This window comes from Panulirus ornatus, chromosome 17 (genome assembly GCF_036320965.1).
Source record: "Panulirus ornatus isolate Po-2019 chromosome 17, ASM3632096v1, whole genome shotgun sequence".
Classification (NCBI taxonomy): Eukaryota; Metazoa; Arthropoda; class Malacostraca; order Decapoda; family Palinuridae; genus Panulirus; species Panulirus ornatus.
Window position 1 is genome coordinate 52,022,164 of NC_092240.1, and position 13,445 is coordinate 52,035,608.

The following is a 13,445-nucleotide window of genomic DNA, read 5'->3' on the forward strand; positions in this document are numbered from 1 at the left end:
CAGAGGTCTTAGATTTTTTTCTTTTTAAATCTTAGAATTGTTTGGCTCAATTTTTATACAATACTGTATCTGCAATCATTCCTCGATAGGTTATAGCATTTTACAGTCAAAAATATATTTAATCATACAAATATTTTCCTCTAATGCATGCTGGTATGCGAGTTAAGTTTGAAGTGCTTTATCTTATAAACCACAAGATACAGGTTTGGTAACTAAAGTCATATGGAAATTAGATATTTTTAGATACCATAATTATTTTGGAGACCAAGAAATATACAAATGTAAATAAGGTTCATTTGTAGAACACAGAACACCTATTGAAGTTTTATGTTAATGAAATGTTCAAGCAGTAGTTCTTTATTCTTGGAATTTGAACACTTGGTAAATACTGTCATCAACAGTGAAATAACTTATTACAGAAAAAGTTATGTCTTGTACGGTTTTATGTTCCATCTTTATAATGTGATAAATATTTTGTCTAATCTCTATAGTATTGTGTAAGCTTTTTAGTTAGCAGAACCATTTATTTGTTCATTATACGATATAAAATTTAATATGTAATATTTGAAGATAGTTTATACTCTTAGCATTGATATTGTCTGAGATGATCAAAAGAAAATTTGGTTATAATACCTATTTGATTCATTTGACCCTCATATTTTGCCTTGCATATTAGTAATCCACATTTTCAACTACTTTTATGTAATTATTCTAATTTCCAATATATTTACTTCCTTTTGGAGTCCTCTTATCTATGTCTAATGCCCATTTCCTCCTGGAGTTTCCATCATGGGGGCGGCCATGGCAAAAGTCTTCACTTATCTCTGTCCTTAATATGCCTCCCTTGTATACACCATTCCACTATTTCTCTCCCCCTAGTATTCTTCCACTCTATTTGCTCATTTCACTGTTGGTCTTTCTCTTACACCAACCCCTTTCCATATCACCATACTTTACACAGACAGCTCCTAAATATATGACTTCTCTCCACTTCCTGTCTTTCTACCCCCATATCCAAAACAGTTTAGTAAACTTTTTTCTTTCACTTTATATGGCTTTACAAAATTATATTTTCACTTTTTTCTTTCAAAGCCATTACTCTACTTTTACTTGCATTTACCTTCAACTGCATTGCTAACAAACATCATAAAAAATAACCTACTGCCTTTGCAACTCCTCTTCACATAGTATCATCCACAAACAGGCTTGCCACTAGCCACCATACTTTCACCACCACACTCCATCTCTGCACCTCTTTTCCAGTGTAGCAGCTTAGCCTTTCGTGCCTCACCCTTAACAGGCCACTGGCAGAAGGCAAGTCTTCCACAGTATTTGCATGGACTTTGTCCTCTTGTAATTGCTACATAAATCCTTCGCACCTTTTCCTGTGAACAAAAGAATAGTAATAGCTTTCATTCAATCCTCTGGTCATTGACTGCCTACCAACTTACTCCATTCTTTCTCTCTTGCCTGATAATTTTCATTCCCATCCACACCACTCATTTCCAAATTTGCATTCGTCATTATTTTCTTCACTCGATACTCCTTGCGCAAGGGTATGGGTTTTCCCAACACATCCTCATGACACCAATTTTTTAATTACCAGTACAGGACTGTTGTGATAACTTCCATTAGACTCACTGTACTGTTCTGCGGTTAGTCATTAGCTCATAAATACATGCCAACACCCCGACCAGAATGCTGACTTACAGCTAAGTCTGGGATTGGATTATAAAATTCAGGCTGGGAAGCCAAGCACTGGAGCTTCTATGGCTATTCAGTGCTCTTAATACAGATTAAAATATTCTTGGAAATTCATTTTTAATTAAAAAATGATTAAAATATAAAATACATACATGTACCAATATAGAAGCTAATGCTGGGTATTCTCAGATTGCACAGCAAAGTACAAGTAGGACTTGAAGTCTTTGCACTGTGTTCTGTTAATAGTGATTTTTCAATACTGTTTCCCAATACAGTGTGTATTATTAAATTTATGATTTAGTAAAATACAGCACAGTGGAGTATTATCACTTCATACATTAGTTTTTAATTCATAAATACCCAGGACCCATTTCTTAGGGGTCTTACAGCTTCAAGGCAGCACTACAATCTGTATCAGGAATAGGATGGAGATACACCCTCGCCCATGGCGACTTTTCACTCGGTGTAACCTTAAGCAGATGGTCTCCAGTAACATGGTAGGTGTCCAGCAACATGGTAAATTTAGTTAATATGATGACAATCTGTTTCAATATCCCCATGACAACAGCACTGTACACTGCAACTAACAGTTACTGGTATATCAGCAATTCCAACCTCAAAAAGGTGAGTACAGACTGCATACCATTTTGGCTTTGTAATTAACCGTGGGGAAAGTCTTGTTTCTGGTTTTCCACTGCTGCATGATGGTGAAGTATCACAACAGCCCTGTTTTGTATTTAATCTTGGTGGCTGGTAATGTCCTTTTTATGGTCATAATTAATTTAATTGCCATCTCCTGCATCAGCAAGGTAGCGCAAGGAAACACACCAAAGATTGGCCCAACCCACCCACATACACATGTATACACGTAAAAATATAATGCATGCATCAGCATGTAAATTGAGAATAAATAAATACTCTTATTAGTAGTACCTTTGTTTTCCCATGGTTGAGTGTTGAAGTTTATGAATGCTAAACTGGATGAGTGCAATGCAAAATCTATTTCTATTTTGCTTTCTCGCTGTCTCCCGCATTAGCGAGGTAGCGGAAGGAAACAGATGAAAGAAATGGCCCAACCCACCCAAATACACATGTATATACATACACATCCACACACGCAAGTATACATACCTATACATCACAACGTATACATATAAATACACACAGACATATACATATATACACATGTACATAATTCATAATGTCTGCCTTTATTCATTCCCATCACCATCCCGCCACATATATAAAAAAACAACCCCTTCCCCCCCTCATGAGTGCAAGGTAGCGCTAGGAAAAGAAAACAAAGGCCACATTCATTCACACTCAGTCTCTAGCTGTCATGTTATAATGCACCGAAACCACAGCTCCCTTTCCACATCCAGGCCCCACAGAACTTTCCATGGTTTACCCCAGACGCTTCACATGCCCTGGTTCAATCCACTGACAGCATGTTGACCCTGGTATACCACATTGTTCCAATTCACTCTATTCCTTGCACGCCTTTCACCCTCCTGCATGTTCAGGCCCCAATCACTCAAAATCTTTTTCACTCCATCTTTCCACCTACAATTTGGTCTCCCACTTCTCATTTCCTCCACCTCTGAAACAAATATATCCTCACTCATTCTCTCTATGTGACCAAACCATTTCAAAACACCCTCTTCTGCTCTCTCAGCCACAATCTTTTTATTACCGTACGTCTCTCTTACCCTATTATTACTTACTCGATCAAACCATCTCAAACCACATAATGTCCTCAAACATCTCATTTCCAGCACATCCACCCTCCTCCGCACAACTCTATCCATAGCCCATGCCTCGCAACCATATAATGTTGGAACCACTATTCCTTCAAACATCCCCATTTTTGCTTTCGGAGATAATGTTCTCGACTTCAGCATATTCTTCAAGGCTCCCAGGATTTTCGCCCCCTCCCCCACCCTATGATTCACTTCTGCTTCCATGGTGCCATCCACAGCCAAACTCAGTCACAGCCTCTACAGTTTCTCACCGAATCAGCCACCAGCACTGTATCATCAGCAAACAACAACTGACTCACTTCCCAAGCTCTCTCATCCACAACAGACTGCATACTTGCCCCTCTTTCCAAAACTCGTGCATTCACCTCCCTAACAACCCCATCCATAAACAAATTAACCATGGAGACATCACACACCCCTGCCACAAACCTACATTCACTGAGAACCAATCACTTTCCTCTCTTCCTACACGTACACATGCCTTACATCCTCGATAAAAACTTTTCACTGCTTCTAACAGCTTGCCTCTCACACCATATATTCTTAATACCTTCCACAGAGCTTCTCTATGCCTTCTCTAAATCCATAAATGCTACATACAAATCCATTTACTTTTCTAAGTAATTCTCACATACATTCTTCAAAGCAAACACCTGATTCACACATCCTCTACCACTTCTGAAACCACACTGCTCTTCCCCAATCTGATGCTCTGTACATGCCTTCATCCTCTCCATCAGTACCCTCCCATATAATTTCCCAGGAATGCTAAGCAAACTTTTCTTTTTTTTTCTTTGTCGCTGTCTCCCGCGTTTGTGAGGTAGCGCAAGGAAACAGACGAAAGAAATGGCCCAACCCACCCCCATACACATGTATATACATACGTCCACACACGCAAATATACATACCTACACAGCTTTCCATGGTTTACCCCAAAATGTTTATACAAAAATCCAGTCTTGGGTGATGTAAGCTGCACATGATCATGTATCAATAGGTGTTGTATGTCACATTTTAAGTGTAAGTGTTTGCTTACACCTTTATGAATCTTATATTTATTTATTATACATTGTCACTGTCTCCCGCATTAGCGAGGTAACACGACGAAAGAATGGTCTGTTTCCCTGTTTAGAAAGCTAAAATACAAGGAGGGGAGGGTTTCTAGCCCCACCCGCTCCCGTCCCCTTTAGTCGCCTTCCACGACACATGAGGAATGCATGGGAAGTATTCTTTCTCCCCTATCTATTTAATTTTATTCACCTCATTGAATTATCAATGTGACTTCATCTACAGCTGTAAAAGTACTATTAGGACCATAAAATTGAAAGTTAATGATAGAAAAATGTATCATTCATTCACAGTTATATCACACTTACATTATGATGATACTTTTTCACTCTCTTGAATCTCATCACTTGTCACATCATGGTTGCCAGTATTTTTACTCCTTGTTGATGAAGTTTTCATCTTTTTTGAATTCTTAAACATTTGCCTGTAGGGAGAAGGAAAACCCCTTTTAGAGATGAGAAGCATAATAGTAAATCTAGTCACAAATATTCCATACATGTAGATATTAGAGGCTGTGATAGTTAACATGTCGACTGTGAGTTGACATGCCGTCAATGTACTAAACCAGAGCATGTGAAAAATCTGGGGAAAGGTATGTGGGGCCTGGATGTGCATAGGGAGCTGTGGTTTCGGTGCATTACAAATGACAGCTAGAGACTTGAGTGTGAACGAATGTGGCTTTTTTTTTCTTTTTTGTCTATTTTCCAGGTGCTACCTCAATGAAGCGGAGGGCAGTGATGCCGTTTCCTGTGGGGCGAGGTGGCACCAGGAATGAATATATATGTATGAGTATGTCTGTGTTGATATGTGTATATGCGCTTATGTATATATATGTGTTTATGTGTGGATGGGCCATTCTTTGTTTTCTGGCGCTACCTTGCTGATGCAGGAAACGGGGATCAAGTATAATATTATTAATGGCATATTTATGTTAAAACAAGTGTGTTGATTTACTTTAGGAGTGAACAAAAGATAAGGCACAGCATTGGGGGAGGGAGTGAGATGTGGTGGAAGTGGAGTTTTAATTATCAGGAATTAAAGATTATTTAAAATTATTTATTAACCTAGGACTGTACATAATTGCGGATGGAACCATGGGGACTGGGGTGGGTCATACTATGGACTGAAGGTGTCAAGGTCTTGGTTACATTAAATAAGCTAAAAAAGAAAAAAAAGGAAATTTGGTAAAAATAAGAACTCTATCTATATCTATGACACCTGTTCCCTTCTGGAACTCCCTCAAGGGGATGGCCACAACTCCAGTGATGCTTCTTGTCCTTCAGTGCCTCGCATCAACCTAATGTTCTACTGACTACTACTACCTAATGCTCCTGCCTAATATACCTACCAACTACTTTACCTAATGTTTGTATCTAATGCTCCAGCCTAATGTTCCTTTCCACAACTATCTACTGCTCCTACCATTCAGTCAAAAGGCAGGGCTAGCACATAGTGCTCACAAGGAAAATCTAGAATTCTAAAGAATGACCTGTGTGAGTTAAGAGATGTTTATGTGTGACAAGGAAAGATTGCATGTCTGTGGATCATGTGCTAGTAGTCCATGTGTGGGTGAGCCATAAGGAAAAGACAAGTTTCCTCGGTCACAAGAGTGCTGGCGGCTCACTGTGCAGCTGTCACTAATCCTCCTGATACCCAGGCAGTCAGTACTGATAATATATCCTACTTTGTTGTTAGCTGCCTACCAACTACTCCCTCCCAAAAATTAGAACTCAAAATACTTAAATCCAGTGTTCTAATATCAAGTGATATCCATATAAAAGTTAAGACGACTATAATGTACAATTTGAATGTTTTCACAACAAAGCTGATCTACTTGTTAACATTTCTCATAAAAGCAATAATATCTGAGAACATAAGGAGACTCACTTTCGTTTTCGCTTTTGATGCATCTCGAAAAGAACAGTGGCTGAAATGTGGCCCCGTTCTGGGTGCTGTGTGGATAATATCTTTTTTTCATTTTTACTTGGCTTCTTGAGCTTCAGCATCCAGCTTGGTACCTCCTGGCCAGAACTTGCGATCACATGAGCAACACTGAATGAATGAAAGGAAAAAGAGTAAAGTGTTTGACATTCATTGTGGGAAAGTAAAGAAAAGTATGTGAGTCAGACGAGCATACCACAAGTTGAAAAATATGGTTAAGTGCATAAGCCATAATACTCATAAATATTTTGCACTCAACGTATCACAAATTGTGGTATCACACATGTACAGAAAATCACTTCCCTTAAGATTAGTACATATATCATGATGGTTCTTGTTCTTGTACATACTTTAGATTTTTATTCCTAAATCATCAGTATCTTTTTAAGTACAGTATATTCTTTTCGAGAATGTCTGTCACCTCACCATTAACACTCATATTCAAATATTCTACAATTATTTACCTTTTTCCATCATTCCATCATCCCCCACAGTCTTTTTTAGAAAAAAAAAAATTCAGGATCAGTAATGTGCTGAAGCAACAAGTATTTTCATTCTACTGCACGGTATATCTAATGTCCCATATGTACTAAGACAGAGTGCATACAGGAAGGCAGACCACACATTTATCCTGAACCAACTTCCTCGACACTACAGTAAACATGGGCTTCCACATCAGTAAAAGGGCTTCCTTGTCTTTGATTATACAAACATGCACGCACACACATATGGGAGAAACTTTTATGCTCATTGCCCTGTCTCTCAATCTTATATATGTATTATATCTTTCTATATGTGTGTATACATAAAAAGGAGTACACACACATATACAAGACTGAGGCAGGCCAACAAGTGTGTAAAGCTCTCCCTGCAGCATACAAATAGTAATCACACAGTACATGACTGACAAGTTGGCATCCCTATATGAAATTCTTCTGGTTATTCACAATTCACCTGCATCATATGTCCATCATCCCTTCTGTCATCTATCTCCTGTCTTTGTAACTTCAACTATACTAATATATCTTCACCTACCAATTATCTGCAATGCATCCCACAGGGCCAAGCTATCATGCATCCTGATTTCTTAACTATGCAGTTCCTCAGAAATTACCTTCTCTTAAAGGGAGAAAAACCTTCCTTACAGAATATGCCTACCAAACATCAACAAAGAAAAAGAAAGTATAACTTCCTTATATCAATCTGGTATATAGAGTGGATGGGTGAAGTGTGTAGTACGTTGAAGGTGGGATATGGGCATTTGGGAAAATGTAGTGTATGGTGGGATGAGAGTTAAACTGTAAGTGAAGAGAAAAGGTGTACAGTATAGGTGATGCCTGCAAGAAAGGTGTACAAGTGATTTGGAGGTATACAAGAGAAACACACAGGAGGTCATGAGGAAGGTGCAGGGACAAAAAAGAAGGCAAAATGAGAAAGGGAGAATAAAAAAATATTTTAGGTGAACAGCCTAATGACAACAAAGGGGAGCATCACTGAGAACCGACAGGGAAGTCATAACACCAATGTTGAGGGAAAGAGATGGAGTGAGGATTTTGAAGGACTGCTGACTGTATTAGAAGATACAGGGTAGCAGATAGGTGTCTGGTACAGGGGAATGCATGGAGTGAGAGTGTCATGATAAATGGTTTGGTGAACAGAGAAATGAAGTATGGCAGTTGAATCGATCAAGAAAAGAAGGGGGGTTTGACTGTTTAGCTAGTCTGTTCATGGATACAATGGTGAGAGTCAATTCTACAATGTGCTAAAGGTGGGAAGGGACACAATATGAATCAGTTGCTCTTTGCTTATGATGGCTCTGGAGACAAGATTCCAAAGAGCAACTTGAAAAGCTGGTGACAAAGTGTAAATGAAAAGTGAAAATTGCAATAAATGAGAACAAAGGTTTGTTAAGGGGAATCAAACAAGATGAGAGAGTGGGGAGGATTTGGAGGAAGTAGAGAAGTACCTCTGGAAGTGGACACAGCAGTAGATGGAACCACTGGGGCTGAAATGAGTCACGGACAGATGTCGGGATAAGGTCCTGGGTGCATTCAGAAGTATGTGAAAGGAGAGGTCAATGTCAATCAGGACAAATATGGTAATGTTTGAAGGTAAAGTAGTCCTAACAATACTGTAAGGATGTGAGCCACAGATCCTGAATAAAAATTAAAGAAAGAGTGGACACGTTGGAAATTAAATGCCTTACAGAAAACATGTTGTATGAAATGGGTTGCTCATGTAAAGAATGAATGTGGAAGAGAAAGTTGCAGTAGTCAGCACAGTGTGAGTGACAAAGTTGACCAGGGTTTGATGAAATGGTATGTACATACGGAAAGGAAAGAATGAGGAAACACTGTCAGAAGTGGATGGAACTATAGCGGAGTGGGATATCATGGAGATGGGAGGAGGAAGTTCTGGAAGCTTTGGGGTACTGCTGCCTGAAAATTCAGAAAGGTGGGAAGATGCTCCAGCTACCCCTTCTAAACATAAATATTAGCACTACAACAAAGCTGACTGGAATAGCTAAAGAAAATTCTTTGCAGACTTTCTTTGAGTATATTTTTGCTTCTTAAGTGGTGATGCTTTTGTGTCCACCAAACACAAGCACACAGCAGAGGTTATTATCGTGGGAATGGAAGCATTTATCCCTTCTTTTCCAAGACAACCTCTTTTTCCAATCCCTGGTTCAACTGATCTTATACTGAAGACATTCAAGTAAGGGATTAGGCACATCAGGCTTGAAAAAAAAAAAACAGCTTCCTCTTGACTCCCATTCAACATTTATCACTGCCTGTAATAACTGCCCAAGAGGCAGTGCTCCTTTATTCAAAAGAAGTGCAATAACCTCTCCCGTTCATCCATTGATAAGTCCTTCTGGTCTTTAGCTAAAGGTATTGCTAACATGATCTATTGCTCCACCCTTCCTTTACTTTTACATTTTGGTGGCACAATAGCTATGACTCCCATAAACAAAGCAACTCTCTTAGGTTCTTACCCCTGAACTTGTATCTATGCTTGCTTGTCTTGTTCCACTTCTATTTAAAAAATGGAACTTTCCCTTCTCTTTGGAGGCTAGTATTGGTATATCCCATCCCTAAGAAGGGTGACCATTCTAATCCTTCAATCATCCTATTACTCTGACATCTATCAATTCCAAAGTCTTTGAATCCCTCAACTCCCATATCCTCAGAAATCTTGAATCTCAGGTTCTCCTCTCATCACCGATATAACCTCCGTAAAGCAAGATCCACTGGTGATATTCTTTCCTATCTTACTAGTCATCAACCCTGAAAGATTTTGGGGAATCCTGTGCAGCTGCCCTTGATATATCTAAAATTTTTGACAGGGTGTGGCATGGGGGTCTCATTTCTAAGCTCCCTTCTTTTAGCTTACCTCCCTCATACCTAGCTTCCTCTCTGGCCGATCTATATCCATGGCAGTTGATAGACCACCCAATACTTTCTCCTTCAACAGAGATCTTCCTCAGGGTTCTGTCCTGTCTTCGCTTTTTCTCCAATTTATTAACAAAATCATTTTTTCTACAAATGACAAGATGCATTCATACTATGATGACTCAACACTGCATTCCTTCATATCCTTCAATTCTGCCCCTTCCTTTTTCACTTCATCTGCATCTCATCTTAAAATAGCAGCCTCAATAAACTCAGACTAAGACAGGATATCTTGGTCAGGCAACGAAATCTGGTTGAGTTTAATTCTCCTAAGACCAAGTTTTTACCAACCTTTCTAATGAAAATTCCTTACAACTTTCCTATCTCCTTTGACTTTTCTGTAATTCCACTTCTCAACTCGTTGAATATACTTGGCATTACTATAACATCCATTCTGTCTTGGAAACCTTGCATTAAGGAAATAACTAAGTCTGCCTCTAAGAAACTGGAAGTCCTATTTAGATGCTGAAACTCTATTTAAGGTTATACTCTTTAATAACAAAAGTCCAAGGAAATGGCTGATCAAACACCCTGTGTGAAGCTGGGTATAAAAGCTCCAGTGTTATGAAAGGACTTCATATCTTCAAATCCTCTTCTGAAAAGATCTGATAAATCTTATCCTTTTACACAATGTGCAATAATATGTTACTAGTAAGCTTATGTTGGTGACACTTACAAGTTTTTCTCACCCCATATAGCTCAATATATTAAAGCCTTGAAGATATAACATCGATGTTCAAAATCTTCTTGAAGAATTCAAAGAAATAAGAATATCAAGGAAAGGGGCTTCCATAGCAAATGAGGTAACCAGTAAATACATGGTGCGAAGTTAAAGTACAAGAGAAAACTATTGGGAAATACCAACACAACTGTTTTCTGGCTCACCTTCTCAGGTAAGGTTTATCATCCATTGTCCAGAATGTAATGGCACGTCCTGGGTGATGAGCTCGTCCTGTTCGACCTACTCTGTGAATATAACTGATTGCTGATGGTGGGAAGTCATAGTTGATGACAAGACCAATGCCCTTAAAGTCTATTCCTCTGGCCATTAGTTCTGTACATATCAAAACCCATAACTTCCGTTCCCTAAATGCCCGAACCACGTTGTCACGCTGAAAAAAAGGGAGTATTAATATCTCATCCTGGTGTTTTCCTTCTATATGAGTCTAATCCATGGCTCATAAGTTTCAAATTTTTTCAAGTTTCTAGCATTTAAGTTTATCATGTATGTGAATTGTCCAGGGAAAACCATGGAAAAATCTGTGGGGCCTGGATGTACATAAAGAGCTGTGGTTTCAGTGCACTATATATGCAAGCTAGAGAATGGATATGAGTGGATGTGGCCTTTCTTGGTCTGTTCCTTGTGCTACCTCGCTAACACGGGAGACGGCGATCAAGTATGAAAAATTAATATCATGAATGCTATTAAAACACTATTCTTCCTGTATAACATATAAAAGATGAACTTCTGAAGTTCATGCTTTAATTAAAGTTGTGAGCAACATGAAGTAAACAAAAAACAAGGCCATAATCTACTTTGCATAGACAACTTTATAAACAACTTTAACATATGGTCTCAAAGGTTCAATTACACAAACTTTTGTTTTAGGAAGCTGACTTGCACAGTATGGATTCTAGGTTAATAACATATCAGCAATTAGCACCATTTACATTTAACATGACGTACTATCTTTAACCAACAAATAAAGGTTATCTAATGTCCAATTATACCTTCTGATAATTGCCTTTCAGGATAATACCAGGTTTTTTGTTAATGGTGTTAGCTTTGAACTGACTGAATTGACTGGGGATCTGACCATTGAAAAAACCATGCAGATCACGGCAGGGAAACTCAAAGAGGAGAGAAAGATACTGGCAACAGCACATCCCCTACCACATGTAGAATAACAATGAAGAGCTTAGCAGAACTGTTTAAACATTTAAACAATTAAGGACATGGATCCACGAATGAACCCTAGTGCTTTCTAGAAAGCTTACAGATGCTTCAGGTGCTTATAAAAACTTAAAAAAGGAAAAAGGCAGATCTCAAAGCTTAGTATCATTGGAGAGCATTTTCAAAAGATCACTGCAAACCTCTCCCTCTTCAGCTGAGACAGATGCTGTATTAGATAATTCATGGGTTAACACAAACATACCTATTTCCCCTTCCTCTCCTTTCCAGTAACCCTTACTCCACCCTAATCCCACTCCACTACTCTTAAGTGTCATTAAATATTGTCTGATTGACCTAAGATATGGCAACACTTGCTGAATCAGGCAGTCTAAATTTCATGTTAAAGTGTGGTAAAACAATGGTAAGCTGTTTCGGGTATAGTCCATGCATAAAGAGTAAGATTGGGGAAATTTTGGGTCATGAATGTAACCCCCCATCAATGTGGGTTTCAGTGAATCATACATTAACAGATTGCTAGAACAACGGATCTCCAGGAACTTTTCCCTGTTAGTGTGTAAGCACAAGATGTAATGATTATAATAATCATATCAATACTCTATACAAAATTACCTGCAATTGTGTACGGTCAGCATGGATGGCATCTACCATCATGTTATCATATATCAGCTCCTTGAACAACTCCTTAGCCCTCTCTTTGGTTTGCACAAACAATAAGACTGGTGGTTCATAACCCTGTAAATAACAATATTTACATACATATATAAAAGCTTATTAGGATACATGATGAATAAATGGTTATTACTTTAATAATTCCTTGAGTGAGGGGCTTAGTTAAACCTAGGAAGCAGGTGAACCAAAAAGAGAGAACACTGATTTACATTAATCAAGCTGTCCAGAGGAGATTTTTCAAAAAAGATTTTAATGAGATGCTGATGTTTCTTTCAAGAAGAAAATAAAAACTACAACAGCACACTGCTCTAACCTTCCGGAAAATATCACGGAGGGCTAAGAGTTTCCCACTCTCATCACCACAAAACAACAGTTCTTGTTTTACATCCTCTGATGCACTGTTTCTGTAAATAAATAAAGGCATGTTAATATGCAGAGAAATTACATTTCTAGACTGCTAAAAAAGCAGTTTCTGGGTAAAAGGTTCATTCATGAATCAGGCACTTCATATGACTTAACCTATTCATTGTTTTTGTCGGCTATATGCAACTGTCACTTTTTGATCCCCAAGATAATGTCGGCTATGAGTGCCATAAGATACCTATACTCCTTGAAAATTTAGGATGCTACTGCACTCCTATGAGGTGCTGCTATCACATGGAGATAATTCGCAATTCACCTAGGACGGGTGTGTCATCAGAATACCTAAAAATAAATTGTGAAGTGAGGAGGCATGACTTGAAAGATGAAGAAACAGAAGAAAGATTGAGGGAATATGATTCAGAAGATGATAAAAACACCTCTTCATCAAACAAGTGATGATCTGAGTAAATGATGATGATGAAGTGCTCTGATTCCTATACAGTCTGCAATTTCATCTACTATTTTGGACTCTTCAGACCCACAACCTGCTACGTGGGTCTAGGAAAAAAGTAA

The 13,445-nt window shown here is 38.4% G+C and overlaps 1 protein-coding gene across 1 annotated transcript in view; it reads right to left on the reverse strand.

Annotated features, from left to right (window-relative positions):
• Positions 1-225: 225 nt before the first annotated feature.
• The window catches only part of ais (DExD-box helicase 52), a 37,339-nt gene continuing 24,119 nt past the window's right edge, over positions 226-13,445 (reverse strand). The window contains exons 10-15 of the mRNA XM_071672534.1: positions 12,823-12,913; positions 12,450-12,572; positions 10,811-11,037; positions 6,420-6,584; positions 4,841-4,956; positions 226-1,385 (exon numbers count right to left, since the gene is read on the reverse strand). Coding sequence (XP_071528635.1) covers positions 4,842-4,956; positions 6,420-6,584; positions 10,811-11,037; positions 12,450-12,572; positions 12,823-12,913 — 721 coding nt within the window. The 3' untranslated portion in view covers positions 226-1,385; position 4,841. The remainder of the gene's footprint in view (positions 1,386-4,840; positions 4,957-6,419; positions 6,585-10,810; positions 11,038-12,449; positions 12,573-12,822; positions 12,914-13,445) is intronic.